General features: G+C 63.5%; 3 protein-coding genes and 1 non-coding gene across 8 annotated transcripts; 2 read left to right on the top strand and 2 right to left on the bottom strand.

Annotated features, from left to right (window-relative positions):
- Nucleotides 1-2,948: 2,948 nt before the first annotated feature.
- WFIKKN1 (WAP, follistatin/kazal, immunoglobulin, kunitz and netrin domain containing 1) lies at nucleotides 2,949-5,550 on the top strand. Its single transcript, XM_053992257.1, has 2 exons — nucleotides 2,949-3,173; nucleotides 4,017-5,550. Exons 1-2 carry the CDS (start codon nucleotides 2,949-2,951, stop codon nucleotides 5,505-5,507), a joined length of 1,716 nt encoding a protein of 571 aa, XP_053848232.1. The 3' UTR covers nucleotides 5,508-5,550.
- Nucleotides 5,551-5,948: 398 nt separating this feature from the next.
- METTL26 (methyltransferase like 26) lies at nucleotides 5,949-8,929 on the bottom strand. Of its 5 annotated transcripts, none has more exons than XM_053992029.1 (6): nucleotides 8,695-8,929; nucleotides 7,385-7,547; nucleotides 7,222-7,281; nucleotides 6,755-6,891; nucleotides 6,469-6,547; nucleotides 5,949-6,400 (listed from the first exon to the last, which is right to left on the bottom strand). In XM_053992029.1, the coding sequence occupies exons 1-6, from the start codon at nucleotides 8,901-8,903 to the stop codon at nucleotides 6,353-6,355; spliced, it is 696 nt and encodes a 231-aa protein (XP_053848004.1). In that variant the 5' UTR covers nucleotides 8,904-8,929; the 3' UTR covers nucleotides 5,949-6,352. The 5 variants fall into 5 exon arrangements, with proteins under 5 accessions (XP_053848004.1, XP_053848005.1, XP_053848006.1 ...); XM_053992030.1 differs by having other exon boundaries at nucleotides 6,755-6,888; XM_053992031.1 differs by having other exon boundaries at nucleotides 6,755-6,822.
- An 81-nt stretch (nucleotides 8,930-9,010) lies between these two features.
- On the bottom strand, nucleotides 9,011-9,081 carry TRNAG-CCC (transfer RNA glycine (anticodon CCC)). The gene has a single exon. It is a non-coding gene; the product is annotated as a tRNA-Gly (tRNA).
- Nucleotides 9,082-10,533: 1,452 nt separating this feature from the next.
- On the top strand, nucleotides 10,534-14,181 carry MCRIP2 (MAPK regulated corepressor interacting protein 2). The gene is made up of 5 exons (XM_053992061.1): nucleotides 10,534-10,683; nucleotides 10,765-10,846; nucleotides 12,455-12,582; nucleotides 12,800-12,901; nucleotides 13,730-14,181. Exons 1-5 carry the CDS (start codon nucleotides 10,632-10,634, stop codon nucleotides 13,798-13,800), a joined length of 435 nt encoding a protein of 144 aa, XP_053848036.1. The 5' UTR covers nucleotides 10,534-10,631; the 3' UTR covers nucleotides 13,801-14,181.
- Nucleotides 14,182-14,551: the final 370 nt, after the last annotated feature.

The following is a 14,551-nucleotide window of genomic DNA, read 5'->3' as shown; positions in this document are numbered from 1 at the left end:
GGATGCTGCAGGGAGCTCGGAGCACCAGTGTCACACCAGAGTGGCCTTTGGAGGTACCAGGAGCCCCAGAGAAGGGGGATTTGATCCTAGGGTGGAGGGAGACTTCTTGTCTGATCCCCTTCTCTCAGCCCACCTCCCCTTGACCTCCCTTTTCCCCTGCCTTCTCACTTCCCTAGGATCAGATTTTCCACTTCGTACCAGACTGGCCACGCTTGTTTTAACAGCTTAAGTAGTAATTGCTGGGGCTGGGAGGGGGCAGGGGGAAATGAGATCGTGTCTGCAGCCTGGAAAACCCTGGAGCTAAGGTGAAAGCCTGGTCAGGGAAGAGTCACAGAGCCCTTTTTTCCCCTCTTTTTCTTCAGGGGGTTCTGGAAGTGTCTGTTCCCTCTCCCAGGGCTGAAACAAAGGCTGTGTGTGGTTTCAGGTGGGGTCGGGACAGCCGGAGCCCATTACGGCGGAGCAGCAGGGGCTGCAGGGCTGCAGCTGTCTGCTTGGGAAGAGCTGGGCAGGAAAACACTGCACAGCCTGAGCGGGGTGGGAAGGCTGGGAGAGCTTCAAGGCTCTCTGCTCCTCCGAGAAAGGAGGGAGCAGGTTGCTCTGGGATGATTCAGGTCTTTGCTCACTGAGTATGTTTCTCTGCACCCACCTTTCTCATGTGAGGTTTCGTGGATTGGTCCCACTGTCCTACATAGTCTGGGAAGAGATGGTGACCTTCATGCAACTGCAAGATCCTTGAAAATGAGGGTGCAGCTGCCCACGGGTGCATTGGAGGGGCAGGAGCCCGTAGGGTGCAGCAGGTTCTGGGAGCAGGGACATGTGGCATGGCACCCTTCCCCAGGACATGGTGCGGAGCCGCCTCCTTGTCTTGGAGGGAGAAGATGGACTGTAAAACCCTCATCTATGTCTGGGATCTTTGAAAGTGACCCAAAGATACGGGTATGGGTATTGGTCTTGTTCCCCCTTCCCTCCTGCACCAGCCTCCCTGGAAGGACCCTGGGACACCCCAAAGTGGCCCTATGCCTCTGGGCTGCATCCCTGGGGACCAAGGTGCTGTGCATCTGCCACATTGCTTCCCAGCTGGAGTTTGTGTGTTTGTGGATGGGGGATCTCCAGGCAGTGGGTGCCTGGGGCCAGCTGGGTTGGTCTGGGGGTTTCAGGCTGCCAGGGCATGCAGGGTACAGGCCCTGGCAGCTCCTGGCTGGGCTAGCCTGATGCAATTCCCTGTTTGCAGAATATCAGTCTCCCCATGAGTGTCAGCATCTGCAGCTGGATGGACCCTTGGGTGCCTGCTTGGCTGTGGAACGGGATTCAAGGAACAGCCATGGGACTCGCTCCAGCCCTCCATGCATGGTCATGGCCAGCTGGTGACAGACCTGACTGTGCTTCGGGGTTTTGGGTCCCGGGGTGCCCCAGAATCACCATGGGCAGCCCAGAGCCAGGAGCAGTGCAGCTGTGTGCTGCCCTGGGCAGGGAAGGGGCAGGGGTGGCTGGTCACACCTGTGTCTGTGCTACTGGCTGGAGGTCACTGTGCCAGAGCATTGTGGTTGCACCCTGCTCACACCAGCGTGGGGATGCTGAGGGTCCCCCGAATCATCTGGTCTGGGGCAAAAGGGCTTCCACAAGGAGCCACAGACTGGAGGAGCACCAAACCATTACATGTGAAAGCAGCTCTGGAGTGGGGGTGGGTTGGATCCCCCCATCCCAAAAAAAAAAAAAAAAAAAAAAAGGCCTCCCACTGGGGTTTTTTTTTGTTTTTTTTTTTGTCCCCTCCACCACGAGGGAAGACTGGAGGTGCTGAGCTGCTCCCTGGGGCAAAACGCCCTCGGGTTTGCTGTTTCACAGGGGCTGCAAACCCCCCTCAGGGCTGAGGCTCTCACCAGAGCCAGAAGAGTTAATGCTCCCAAAATGCCATGAAATGTTCCTGCTGCAGGTCAGTCTCCATCGGGGATTAGGGGGATCTGGCCGGGGAGCCGGGGCCGACTCCTGCCAGCACTGGGCTGGTGCGGGACGTGCTGGTTAAGCCCAAGCACAATGTGCTGGCGTCTGGTGTGGCTCAGGAAACATCCTGGCTGTAAATCATCGGGGAGGGAGGGCTGGGGGCTGGGGGAGCCCCTCCAGGGGGGCTGGGTGGGCACCCACCCCGCCAGGCGAGACACGGTCCTGTGCCAGCCGCACAGCACCCGTGGGATGCGGGCTGGAGAGCAGGGACGGACCCGTGCCGGTGTCCCGCTCCCGGGTACCTTCGGCTGTGGTGCCGGTGGGTGCCCAGAGATGCGGTGCGGGGTGAGGGACGCCCGGGCCAGCCGGGTCCCGGCCGCCCGCAGCGTGGCCTCCGTGGGCTCCGCGTACCTCCCGCCGGCCGCCCCGTCCGAAGGGACCGCAGGCTCTGGCTGTTTTCTCATTCTGCAGGAATTCGGCTCCGTGGGCCGGCCGGGTTTTTGTGTGCGTCCCCCCCCCCCCCCCCGCCCCCCCTTTCACTCTCCCTCTTTGGAGACTTTCTGCATTCTGCCTTTGATCTCCCCCCGTGTTTGCCCAGGGATCGCCGGGCTCGCCGGGGTTAGAGGCTGAGGTCAGCGCCTTTCCCATTCCAAACACCCAGAAACATCAGTGGAAAGGGAGGGGATTCAGATTACAACCTTCCCGTCCTCCCCTTCCACCCCACTCGCCCCGCTGGCCGTGCTGAGGATGGACTGAGCCCCGAGAGCCGCCCGCCACGGCCGCCGTGTCCCCGGCGCCCCGAGAGCCGAGCGGCGGCGATGGATGGAGGCGGCGGGCGGCATCGCCGGTGGTCCGGCGGGCGCCGGGTGTGCTGAAGGACAGAGGTTTGGTCCTCTCCTCCTACTCTTTGTCCCCCCGCCCGCCCGCCTTCTCCCTCATCCCGTCCGTCCTGAATGTGATTTATCCCGAGCCCTCGCCAGTGAGCCAGGCCGGCGGCGCGGGGTGGCCCGATGGCTCCTCGTGGGAGAGGCGGGCGCGGGGGCCGGGGCCAGCGTGCGGGGCGGCAGCGGGTCGCCGTGGGCATCGCGCTGCTCCTGCCCGTGCTGGTGGCGGCGGCTGGGCTGAGCCTGCAGCCGGGCAGGATGCGGCACCTGGGCGTCTGCCCCAACCAGCTGAACCCCAACCTGTGGGTGGACGCCCAGAGCACCTGCGAGCGGGAGTGCCAGGCCGATCAGGTGAGCGAGGGGGCTGCGGGGGCGGCAGGTGGTAACAGGGTTTGGGGGGCGTCCCCAGGACCCCGAAGGAGATGATTTGGGGTGCGGGTGCTGTGCTGGGTGGCACAGCCGGTTCACTTGTTTCAGAGCAACGGGTTCATCCCTGCTGCAGCTTTGCCCCTAAGCCCCTCCTGTCTGCTGGGCTCCCCAGTCCTCCACAGGCAGAGAAACTGCTTGTTGCCTCCTTGTGTCACCCCCTCAGACCGTGTCCCACGGTCAGAATACCCTCCTCATGCACCCCCAGGATGCTTCCACCCTGTCAAAGGGCTGGCTGGGATGAAGGGAATGGGTGTGCTGGGACACGGACACCATCAGGCCGAGGACAGAGTCGTCTCCCAACTTTTCCCTGAGGGCCGGAGCCCACCCACAGACCGGGTTGTCCATCCCAGAGAGCCCTGGCTCTGAGCTCCACCAGGCTGAGCAGAGGCAACCCCACCCCGGTTAGGGCTGTCTGAACCCCGAGGGGAGACTCCTTCACAATTCATCTGTATGCATTCTGCCTCCCCTTGGCCAGCAAAAGCTGAGAAGGGCAAGTTGCACTCTGCTATGGGGAGAAGGGACCGTCATCACTGCGGTGCACCCCCAAACATCCTGGGGGTGCTGAGGGTGGGCTGGGGCTGATGCAGATGTGCCGGGGAGGTCTGGCTCTTAGCCGGAACCCAGCGATGCTGAAGGTGCACAGGGCTATGCGGGGGACACCTGCCCACCCGAAAGTCCCACAGGGGTGGGAACAGCACCCACAGCCCCAGCACAGCGGCGACCTCCACGTACCCCCCTCGCAATCTCTTCTCCCTCCCCGACCAGGACTGTGAAGACTTTGAGAAATGCTGCACCAACGTGTGTGGGCTGCGGAGCTGCGTGGCCGCGCGCTTTGCCGACGGCAGCGTTCCGGCGCTGGCGGTGGCGCCCGCCGCCTCCTGCGAGAGCTTCGTGTGCGCGCAGCAGGGCTCCGACTGCGACATCTGGGACGGGCAGCCCGTCTGCAAGTGCAAGGACCGCTGCGAGAAGGAGCCCAACTTCACTTGCGCCTCCGACGGCCTCACCTACTACAACAAGTGCTACATGGACGCCGAGGCGTGTCTGCGCGGTACCCGCCTCACCACCGTGCCCTGCAAGCACATTTTCACCTGGCCCGACACCAGCCCCGTGCCGCAGGAGACCACGGCGCGACCCACGCCGGGCGCCGGCCCCGAGGTGCCGGTGCCCCCCGCCCTCTACACCAACCCCTTCCACCAGTCCGTGCGCGCCGGCGGCACCGTCAGCTTCCGCTGCGACGTGAGCGGGCGCCCGCAGCCCGACATCACCTGGGAGAAGCAGAGCGAGCGGGAGGAGAACTTCATCATGCGGCCGGACCAGATGTACGGCAATGTGGTGGTCACCAACATCGGCCAGCTGGTCATCTACAACGCCCGCCACGAGGACGCAGGCATCTACACCTGCACGGCCCGGAACGCCGCCGGGCTGCTCCGCGCCGACTTCCCGCTGTCGGTGCTCAGGCGGGAGCCGGGGGGGACCCCGCGGACCGGCAGCCCCCAGCCCTTCCCCAGCGCCGAGTGCCTGAAGGAGCCAGACCGGCGGCGGTGCGAGGCCACGGAGGTGCGCTGGCATTTTGATGCCAAGCAAGGCTCCTGCCTGACCTTCCGCTACGGCGGCTGCGGGGCCAACAGGAACCACTTCGAGACGTACGAGGAGTGCCGAGCCGCCTGCCTGGGCAGTGCCCGCCCCACCTGCCTCCTGCCCATGGTGCAGGGGCCCTGCCAGAACTGGGAGCCGCGCTGGGCGTACAACCACCTGCTGAAGCAGTGCCACTCCTTCGTCTACGGCGGCTGCGAGGGCAACACCAATAACTTTGAGAGCAAGGAGAGCTGTGAGGACGTGTGCCCCTTCCCCAAGAGCCTGCAGTGCAAGGCCTGCCGCCTGAAGAGCAAGATGGTGCTGAGCCTCTGCCGCAGCGACTTCGCCATCGTGGGGCGGCTCATGGAGATCGTGGAGGACCAGGACTCCGGCATAGCCCGCTTTGCTCTCGAGGATGTCCTCAAGGATGAGAAGATGGGCCTCAAGTTCTTCAACATCAAGTACCTGGAGGTGACTTTGACCGACATGGACTGGAGCTGCCCCTGCCCCAACATGACGGCGGAGGACGGGCCCCTGATCATCATGGGCGAGGTGCACGATGGAATGGCCACGCTGGACCCCAGCAGCTACGTCCGGGCGGCCAACGACAAACGGGTGAAGAAGATCTATGAGCTGATGGAGAAGAAAACCTGCGACCTCCTGAACCGCTTCCAGGACTAGGGGAGAGTGGGGATGTGCCGATGGGGGGAGCTGCAGGCACAGCACGGAGGGGGCAGCCTGAGGGAGCCCCTGCACCAGCGCCTGTGTCTAGAGGTTACCACTGTCATGTAGTTCCCCCCAACCCCATGCTGAGCCCTGGACCAGCTCCGACCTCCACTGTAATTTATCTGCCGCATGTTCCCCCCACCATGTGACCCCCACCCTGTGACCCCCCCCCCCCCCCCAGACTGTCCAGCAGCAATTGAGAACGGGGTTGGGTTGCAGAGGGGTGGGAGATCTGCCGGGACCACCCCACTCATAAAATCTCACTTCACCGAAGCCTCTGGACCCAGTGTAACACCCCTAGGTGCTGGACCTGACTCTTTCATTGGTGCTGGAGGTGGAACTGGGGACACCTTCAACCCCAGTGTTTGTGCTGAAAATATCAGGCAGCTGCTGAGCCATGGGGGGCAAAGCCACAGAATTTATTTGGGGTCAGCAGCACAATTCTGGGGAGTGGGGGGAAGGGAGACACCATCAGCACAGGATCCTCCAAGGAAATGGAGCAAGGAGTCTCCCCCATGCCCACGGGTGTTGTGTCCCCCCCCCCACCTGTGCCCCCCACGGCAGCTGTGCTGGCTCTTGTGGTCCAGGCTGGGGCACCCCACTGCAAAGGAGCTCCAAAGGCACTAGGGGAGATGGACCCCCCCTCCAGCCAAGTCAGCCCCAGCTGGGGTGAGTGGGGCTCTGTCCCATCACTGCTGTCCCCAGCCCCAGTGGCAGCCATGGTGGGACAGTGACACCCTGCAGGAGGCATCAGTGGGGACAGCAGTGCTGGGAGGTGCTGGAAGTGCTGTCAGGGCAGGTTACAGCTTGCGGAAGATCAGGCTCTTGTTGTTGGCCGGCATGTCCACCTGGAAGCACAGAGCCGGGCTCAGGGGTGCACACCGGCACGGGCAGCCCCCCAGGGCCCATCACCTACCATCCTCTCCAGGCGCAGCCCGTTGGCCTCAGCCAGCTCCCGCAGCAGCGCCGTGTCCCGCAGCCCCCAGGCGGGATTGCTGCGGGGAGGGAGGCATGGGTCACCCCGGGGACACCCCGTCCCAAAGCAGCCCCCTCTCCCAGGGGCACCCCCGGCTGGGGGGCTGCCCTCAGGCGTGGCTTATCTTGAAGGACCACGCTGGGAGGGAGCTTCCTGCAGCTGCAGGGGCGGGACAGGGAGGACAGGATGGGCCCCCAGGAGCCTGAGCTCCCCAGCCCCCTCCTACCTCTGCCTCAGGCTGTGGTCGAAGTCCACGTTGCTCTGGGGGCTGATCTGGCCGTCCACGGCATAGGGCTGGCGGGACACAGCTGGAGCTGCAGGCAGGAGCCACCCTGTGCACCCCAGCCCCAGTTCCATGGACTGCTGTCCCCACCAAGCACAGAAGCCAAGCGGGAAGAGACACAGCCCCCAAGGAGTCCCATCACCCACTGTGAGTCCTGTCACCCACTGCAGGCACCCCCAGACCCTGCTCTGGATAAGGTGAGGGAGGACAGGATCTGTCTCCTCCAAAACTGCTCCTTTCAGTGCTCAGCATGTGGCCTAAAAGGCAGAGACCCCCCAAAAGCCAAGCCCCTGCATTTCCCAGCTCCCTCCCTAAGCCATAACTGCAGCTGCCCTCCCACCTGCACCCCAGTATCTGCTCTGACACCCTGCACCCCCCAGGATGCTCCTGCACCAGGACAGGTGACCCACCCCATAGGTGAAGAGCACACCTCCGGGCTTCAGCAGCACCCCGGCACCCTTGAACAGGCCCTGGGGAATGAGAGAGGTGGGGACAGGTCAGGGGGCTGGGGACACCCCCTGGGAGCCCCCCCTCGCCCCTGGCAGGGGACGGGGGCTGTCGAGGGCTGCTCACCTCGGTGCACCGCAGCTCTGCGATGTGCATCATGTTGATGCTGACGAGGAGGTCGAGGGTGGCGGGCTGGGTGCCCCCCCAGGTCTCCCAGCCCTGTGACACGTCCAGCAGGATGGGGGGCAGCAGGTTGGGCACCCCTGCGGCCTCCACGTAGGCAGCGATGCTGTGGGCACCAAACCCCACCTCAAGCCCAGCCGGGTCCCCCGTGCACCCCCCAGCAGGCGCTGCAGGCAGGGACAGAGCCCTGCGTGGACTCTCAGAAGTGGAAAAACACCCACAAAGGATGTGGGTGCAGCACAGCCTGGGGGCTCCTTGCCCAGCCCTTTGCTTACAGCTGCCAGCTGGAGAACTGGAAGCACCTGGACAAACAGCAGCATGTGGATGCAGAGGCCCCAGGGCCTGACCTCCCCAGTTCTGGAGCACCGTCCCCTTCTGGGGCACCCTACTGGCACCACTGCCCCAGCACCTCCTGATTTTGGTGTTATTTACATCCTTTTTGGCACATTCAACACCTAGGTCTCAGCTCCTGCAGCCTCCCAGCCTGGAGATTATTTTTACCCAAGGTGGTGGGTGCTGCTGGGTGGGCAGCACAGAACTCCTCCTGGACAGGGGCTGGTTCCAGCACCTCCCCACCAGGTTAATTATTTTTCTACGGTGGAAAGCTGAATTTTGGGAGTTTTCTGGGAAAAAATAAAATCCTGAGCTGGGGAGCATGAGTTGTTTGGGAGTTGGATATTGGGGATTTATTGAAGAAAAATATAGTGGGTATTGACCTGGGGAGCCTGGGCTGGGCAAGACTTGAATATTGTGGTTTGCCTGGAAAAAATAAAGCATCAAGCCAGAGAGTCTGGGCTGTCCAAGGAGGTCTTTGCTGGGAAAAAATACACATTAAGCTCATCTGAGAGCAGGATACTGGGGTTTTCCTGGAAAGAATACCGTACTGAGTGGGGGAGCCTGGGCTGCTGGAGAGTTGGCTATTGGGTTTTTCCTGAAAAAAAGAAAAAAATTGTGGAGCCTGGGCCCACTGTTGAGTGGGTCTTTTCTGGGAAAAAATGCGCATCCAGTTCATCCAAGAGCTGGATATCGGGGTTCTCCTGGAGGGAACAAAGCACTAAGCAGGAGAGCCCGGGCTGCAGGAGAGTTGGACACTGGCGTTTTCCCAAAATCCCCCAAAGAAATAAAATAAATAAAGAAAAAAATAAAATGGGGAGCAGAGAACGGGGGCCGCGGGTCCATGGGTCCGTGGGAAGGGGCTGCAGCTGGTGCCCCCCGGGGTCCCCCGTCCCCCCGGGACCCCCGGCCCCGCTCACCTGCGCAGCGCCCTGGGGTCGATGTCCGAGGGCTGCCAGCGCGTCTGCGGCAGGGCCCGCGCGAAGTGCGCGGCGTGGAGCCCCGCGCCCGCGCCCACCTCCAGCACCCGCAGCGCGGCCGGCCCCGCGCCCGCGCCGCCCCCCGCGAACTCCCGCAGCACCGCCAGGATCGGGCCCTTGTTGCGCTCCGCGGCCGCCGGGACCTGCATGGCCGGGGCGGGCGGGGGAACTACAGCTCCCGGCACCGCCCCGCGCCGCGGGTGGAGCTTCCCACGGCGGGGAGGGAAAAAGGCAGAGGGAAGGAAAAAGAAAGAACTGCGCCGCCCGGGAATCGAACCCGGGTCGCAAGAATGGGAATCTTGCATGATACCACTACACCAGCGGCGCGGCCAGGAACATTCTTGCCTCACCGCCCCTCGCACCTGCCACTCCCGGGGACACCCCCCCCCCCCTCTCCCCCCCCGCCCGGGCACTGCCGCTCCTCCGCCACGCACCGGCAACTCCTAAAAGAGGCAAAGCGAGGCTTTGAGCGGACACCCCAGGAAAACGGAGGCGAGGAGGGGCCCCCACCCGCCCTTTCCGAGACAGCAGTCACTGGTGATGGAGGTCCGGAAGGATCCATCTAGACTGCAAGGATTAGGGGTTCAGCCCTTCCAAGCATGGAAAAGCTCAGGGATGCGCCAACAGGCACTTAGAAACCCCGGGCAGGTCCGGGGGAAACTGAGGCACAGCCCCCAGCACGTTACAGGGCGGGTGACAGCCAGTAGTGACATCCCGTGGGTCAGGGTTGTTTTTAGGCACAATAACAGGGTTGGGGGTGACAGCAGTGGATGCACATCCGCGAAGGGTCTACGCATGCCTGGCACCCACCAGGGTCAGGCGCTGCTGGGCTTTTATGGGAAGTACCCTCCTACACCCCTCCCTCCCTGGGCACTACCGGGGCAACGTGGCGGAAGGCAAAGGTCACCCTCGTGTTTATCACACGATCTCTCCCCAAAATTCTGTGGGTGCTGTCGCCAGCCACAGGCGCGGCCGGTGGACACTGCGGAGTGGCCGGGGTCCAGCTCGGGGTCGTGTCCTGGGTCTGCACCTCCTGCCACGTGGGGACACCTTGGAGGGACGTTCCCGCTCCAAAGGTTACCGTGCTGGCCGGGACGCGGCTGCCCCCATCCCTGCGCTGGTCATGGGACATGCAGCTCGGGAGTATTCACAGCGCTGTCCACGTGGGGGTGGCACCTCAGCCCCTGCCTCTGCACCCCTTCACTTTTCCCTGCATGGGTCCTTTGTCCTGGGTCCAGGAATGACACCTATCTGTCCCCTGTGTGTGCCGTGGCTCCAGTGTCCTGTCTCCTGTATGTCCCCGTGCAGGTCCCCTCCGAGTTTCCCGTGACTCCCGTGTCCCCTGCGCGTCTATGCCATCTTGTGTCCCACGTGCCTGCTGTGCCCTTTCCCCTACTTGAGCCCCGCACGGTCCAATGTCCCTTGAGTGCATTCTGTGTGTCCTGTGCGAGTCCTGCGTCTCCCACGTCCCACATGTCCCCTCTGTGTCCCAGGCAAGTCCCCACATGTGCTCCCACCACGTGCTCTGCTTGTCTCCAGTGTGTGTTCCTGCATCCTGTGTGTCCCCATTAATTCCCACGCGCGCCCCCGATGTGTCCCCTATGTGTCCCCACAACCCAGGCATGTCCCTTACACAGCACACATGTCGCATGTGTCCCTGCACGCCTCCCACGTGTCCCCCGGGCCTGTCCCGCGCGCGTCCCCCGCGGCCCCCGAGCGGCCGTGCGCTGTCGCCGCGTCCCACTCGCTTTCTCGCGTCCCCTTTAAGCGCGGGGGCGTGTCAGGGGGTGGCGCCGGCCCGGCTCGCTGCCGCCCCGGTGAGAGGCACCTGAGGCACTCGGGTGGGGGCGGCAGGGCCGTGGGCCGGGGCCCGCAGGATGTACACGCTGACGCGCGGCCCCAGCAAGCTCGCCACGCAGCGCCGCACAGGTACCGGGGGGCGCGGGGCCGGGGGCCGCGGGGGCTCCGTGCCACCCTCGCCGCCCCCCTGACGCCCCGCGCTCCCCGCAGGTCCCACGCAGCAGGCGGTGGACAGCAGCAAACTGGGCGAGCTGCGGGGGCGACCGCAGCCCGGCCCGTGGCCCCCCGCCAGGTGAGCCCCGCGGGCCGCTTGACCTTGGGAAGGGGACCGGCACTGGGGCGGCCGGGCCGTGACCTTGGGAAGGGGAACGGGACGGCTGGGCCGCCTGGCAGGACGCGGGAGGGGGACCCGGGGTCTCCGCTCGGTGCCGCTCGCCCCGGGGGTCTCAGCGGTGCTTGTGCCCGCACGCGTCCCGCGGAGCTCTGTGCACGCGTGCCGTGGGCCGCCCCGGGTCGGGGACGCACCGGAGGGGCGGTCCCCCCTCCTTCCCACGGGCCATCCCCAAAAATCGCGGGGAGTGGGACCAGTGGGGTCACGCCAAGGAGGGGCGCGGGGGGTCCCGGTGCGGGACAGAGCCGGGGCCGGGCTCGTCCAACCCCCACCCCGCGGACGGCCCCGATTGCACAAACCGGGCGGCGGGGCCAGCGCTGGTCCCGCCCGCTTGGCCGCACCGCGCGCCCACGGGAGCCGCGGAGCCCACGCGGAGCTGGCGATCCCCTCTGCCCCAAAAGCCAGGGCGACACTTTCTGGTTGAATTCGTGTCCCGCAGCAATACCCGGAGCTGTTGGCTGGATGCTGTGGGGTATTCCAGTGGCTGGGAGGTGGTGATGGGACCCCTAAGGAGACTCCCGACTGGAGGGCTGGAGTCACAGCACACCCAGACAGGATAGTGGGACCCCGCTGGTTCTGCACCTCCTCTCCAGCTCCAAGAAATGGATGAGCACCTCCCCCCCCCCTCCCCCAGTCCCTCTCCTTCGCGGGATCCCTGGAATTCACTGGAGTGGCTTCTGCCATGCTTGCCCTCCTCCTGTCCGCCCAGTGCCCCTGGATGTGGGGGCCTCAGCGTCACTGCCCTCCCCAGCCCCTGCCTACAGATCTGCAAGAGCTGCCTGCTCCTAGTCTCTCCTGCCCTCCAAACCCACCCCTAGGGCCTCTTAGACTTTGTCCCATGAGGAACGTGGCTGTTGCAGACGTGTCCTGCCCTAGAGCCGGGGAGAAAAGCCAAAATACTGGAGTTTTGCACTGAACATGCTCCCAAGTCTCATCCCAAGTTTTTCCTTTAGCTCTGGTGGGGGTTGCTGCATCCAGGCAGGGAGTGGTTGAAGTGCCCCTCAGCAGAGGGGATCCCAGCTCTGAGGAAGCCTGACCTGCTCCTACTTTTCAGAGTGTAACATCCCAGTCCTGGGGCACCTTGTGTGCCCCATGCTGGGGCCAGAGCTGTTCCAGTGAACCTGAGCGCTTGATCTGCAGAAGATGGCACATCCCTTGTCCAGTACCTGACTGGATTTCACTTCCATTTCCTGATATTCCTTTAATTTTAGTGGCAGATTCTTTATCTTAGGGACTGCACTTGGTGTGAGGTTGGAGGATGGGTGGGAGATGGGCAGCTGGTATTTTTCCCCAGGGAGCTCCCCTTGCACCCCTCCTGTGTCAGAATCCCCTGTCCCTGGGGGCTGGGTCCCTTTCCATCCCAGTCCTTGGGGACAAGGCTGGGTGACTGCAGCTGTGGGCGAGTGTGTGCACCGTGGGGCAGCCCAGGACACCTGAACTGCCCCAGTTCTTGCTGGGGTGGGCAGAACTGCCTGTGCCCTCACCCCCCTTGCTTCCCTCCCTCCACAGCCCAGCGCAGAAACTCGTCTTCAACAGAGTGAATGGCAAGAGGCCCCCACTGCTGCTGCAGCAGATCTCAGCCCCTGAAGAATGTTACACCCTGGCCCACGAGGAGAATGTCCGCTTTGTCTATGAAGGTGAGGGCAGAGGGTCCCTGGGGCAGCACCCAGGGGAGCTGGAGCAGATGGAATCCCTCCCCAGCACCTACACCATGCTGGGGACATCGGTGGCAGGCATGGAGTCCCCAGCCTGGGGACTTGCCCTCCTTTTCTCCACCTCCTGCTCCTGTCCCACAGTCCCCCACACTGGGAACCCCCATCCCAAACCCACCCAGCGCTTGTTCCCCCTCCCCAGCCTGGCAGCAGGTAGAGCAGCAGCTGGACGGCAGCCGGAGCGGGGAGAGCACCTGCGGCCCCGTGCAGTATGTGGAGAAAACCCCCAACCCCGGACTCAAAAGTAAGTGGGCAGTGCTCGTGGCACTTTGGGGTGCATCAGGCTTGGGGTGCAGTGAGTGGCTGTGGGCTCAGCCCGCATCTGAACAGGGCTGTGGTGGAAGGAGGAGGAGGATTCCAGTGCTGGATGTGCCAGAGGGGCTGGTTGGGTCTCTCCTGCTGGTGCTGAGGTCACTCTGGGGGTGCTGGGGGGAGACAGCTGGCCCCAGGCACTGTGGGGATATCGCACTGCGTCCCTTGGATGTTCCACTGTGTTGCTGATTCCTCTGGGATTCAGGCCTTCTCCTGCCACCAAGGGGTTCAGCATCATGCTGGAGAGAGAGGAGCCCCTGGGAACCCGCTTCTCCTGGGGCCAGCAGGACCAATTGGGCATGGGGACAACACTTGTCTGGTGGCACCTGGAGCCAGTAGCCTGCGGGTTCTTGCAGCAGATGAGAGCTCCCCAAGGAAGAGAATGTTCCTGTAGACCCAGTCTGGCCTTTTGGGGACATGGCACAGGGGTGGAGGAGACCTGGGGGTGTCATTAGATTGGATATCAGGGAAAGGTTCTTCCTCCAGAGGGTGCTGGGCACTGAACAGGCACTCCAGGGAATGGGCACGGCCCCAAGGCTGCCAGAGCTCCAGGAGCGTTTAGACAAAGATGTCAGGCCCAGGGTGGGATTGTTGGGGTGTCTGTGCAGGTCCAGGAGCTGGACTGGATGATCCCTGTGGATCCCTTCCAGCTCAGGATATTCTGTGATTCCATGGTTATTTTTTCTGGGGTTTGGAAGAGAGCACCCAGAGCTCTGCTCCTGCTCCAGCTGTTCCCCTCTCCCCCTCCCCTCTTTTTCAGACTTTGTTCCCATCGACCTGGAGGAGTGGTGGGCACAGCAATTTCTGGCCAAAATCGAGAACGGCTCATAAAAGGGAAGAAAAGGTTGCGTTTGGTTTCTTTATAAGAGAAACGAAGCTGCAAGCAGCTGGTGACAGCCCAGCATCGGTGGCGTTCTTGAACCACGTTTTTAAAAGATGCCCAAAGTGGAGTGAGCCAGCCCAGAGGGACCGGACCACAGCCATGCCCGGCCACGCGCCCTCCCTGTGCCCGGCAGAGGAGCAGCGTGCAGCCCCAGCCAGGATTCCTTAAGTGCCAGTTCTCGGACTGCTGCAGCTCCTGCAGCCTCCAGCTCCAGGGACACTGCAGTGCCACACTGGGGACAAGGGAGCGGCTCCCCCCTGCAGCCACGGGGAGCACAGGGGGGTGCTGTAGCAGGACCGCCAGACAATAAAGCGCTGAAACTGCCCGTGGAGACGCGCGTGTGGGATGGGGAGGAGGGGAAGCAGGGGCTGCAGCATCATGTCCCCTGGAGAGGGGATGCACTCAGCTGGCTCAGTGGGAACCTGGCTTCTGTGGATTCAAGGGGTTGGAGCTCCTCTTCCTTGCAGCTGCATCCTTGCCCCAGTGCTGCCTCATGTCCTGGGGCTCAGCCAGGGGCTGGTGCTGTCGTAGGTGATGTTTGGGATTGGGGGGGGGGGGGGCATATGGGCATCTGCAAGGGGGGGCTGAGCACCCTGGCTGTGCTCCAGAGCTGGGCTGCAGCATCTAGGTGGGCAAAGCTGCAGGAATGGGATTGCCAGGGCCAGTTGCCCACTGCCATGGAGGCCAAAAGGCATTTTG

Source organism: Vidua macroura, chromosome 16 (assembly GCF_024509145.1).
Source record: "Vidua macroura isolate BioBank_ID:100142 chromosome 16, ASM2450914v1, whole genome shotgun sequence".
NCBI lineage: Eukaryota > Metazoa > Chordata > Aves > Passeriformes > Viduidae > Vidua > Vidua macroura.
The sequence above is the reverse complement of the archived record's forward strand: the minus strand, read 5'-3'. Positions and strand labels throughout refer to the sequence as shown.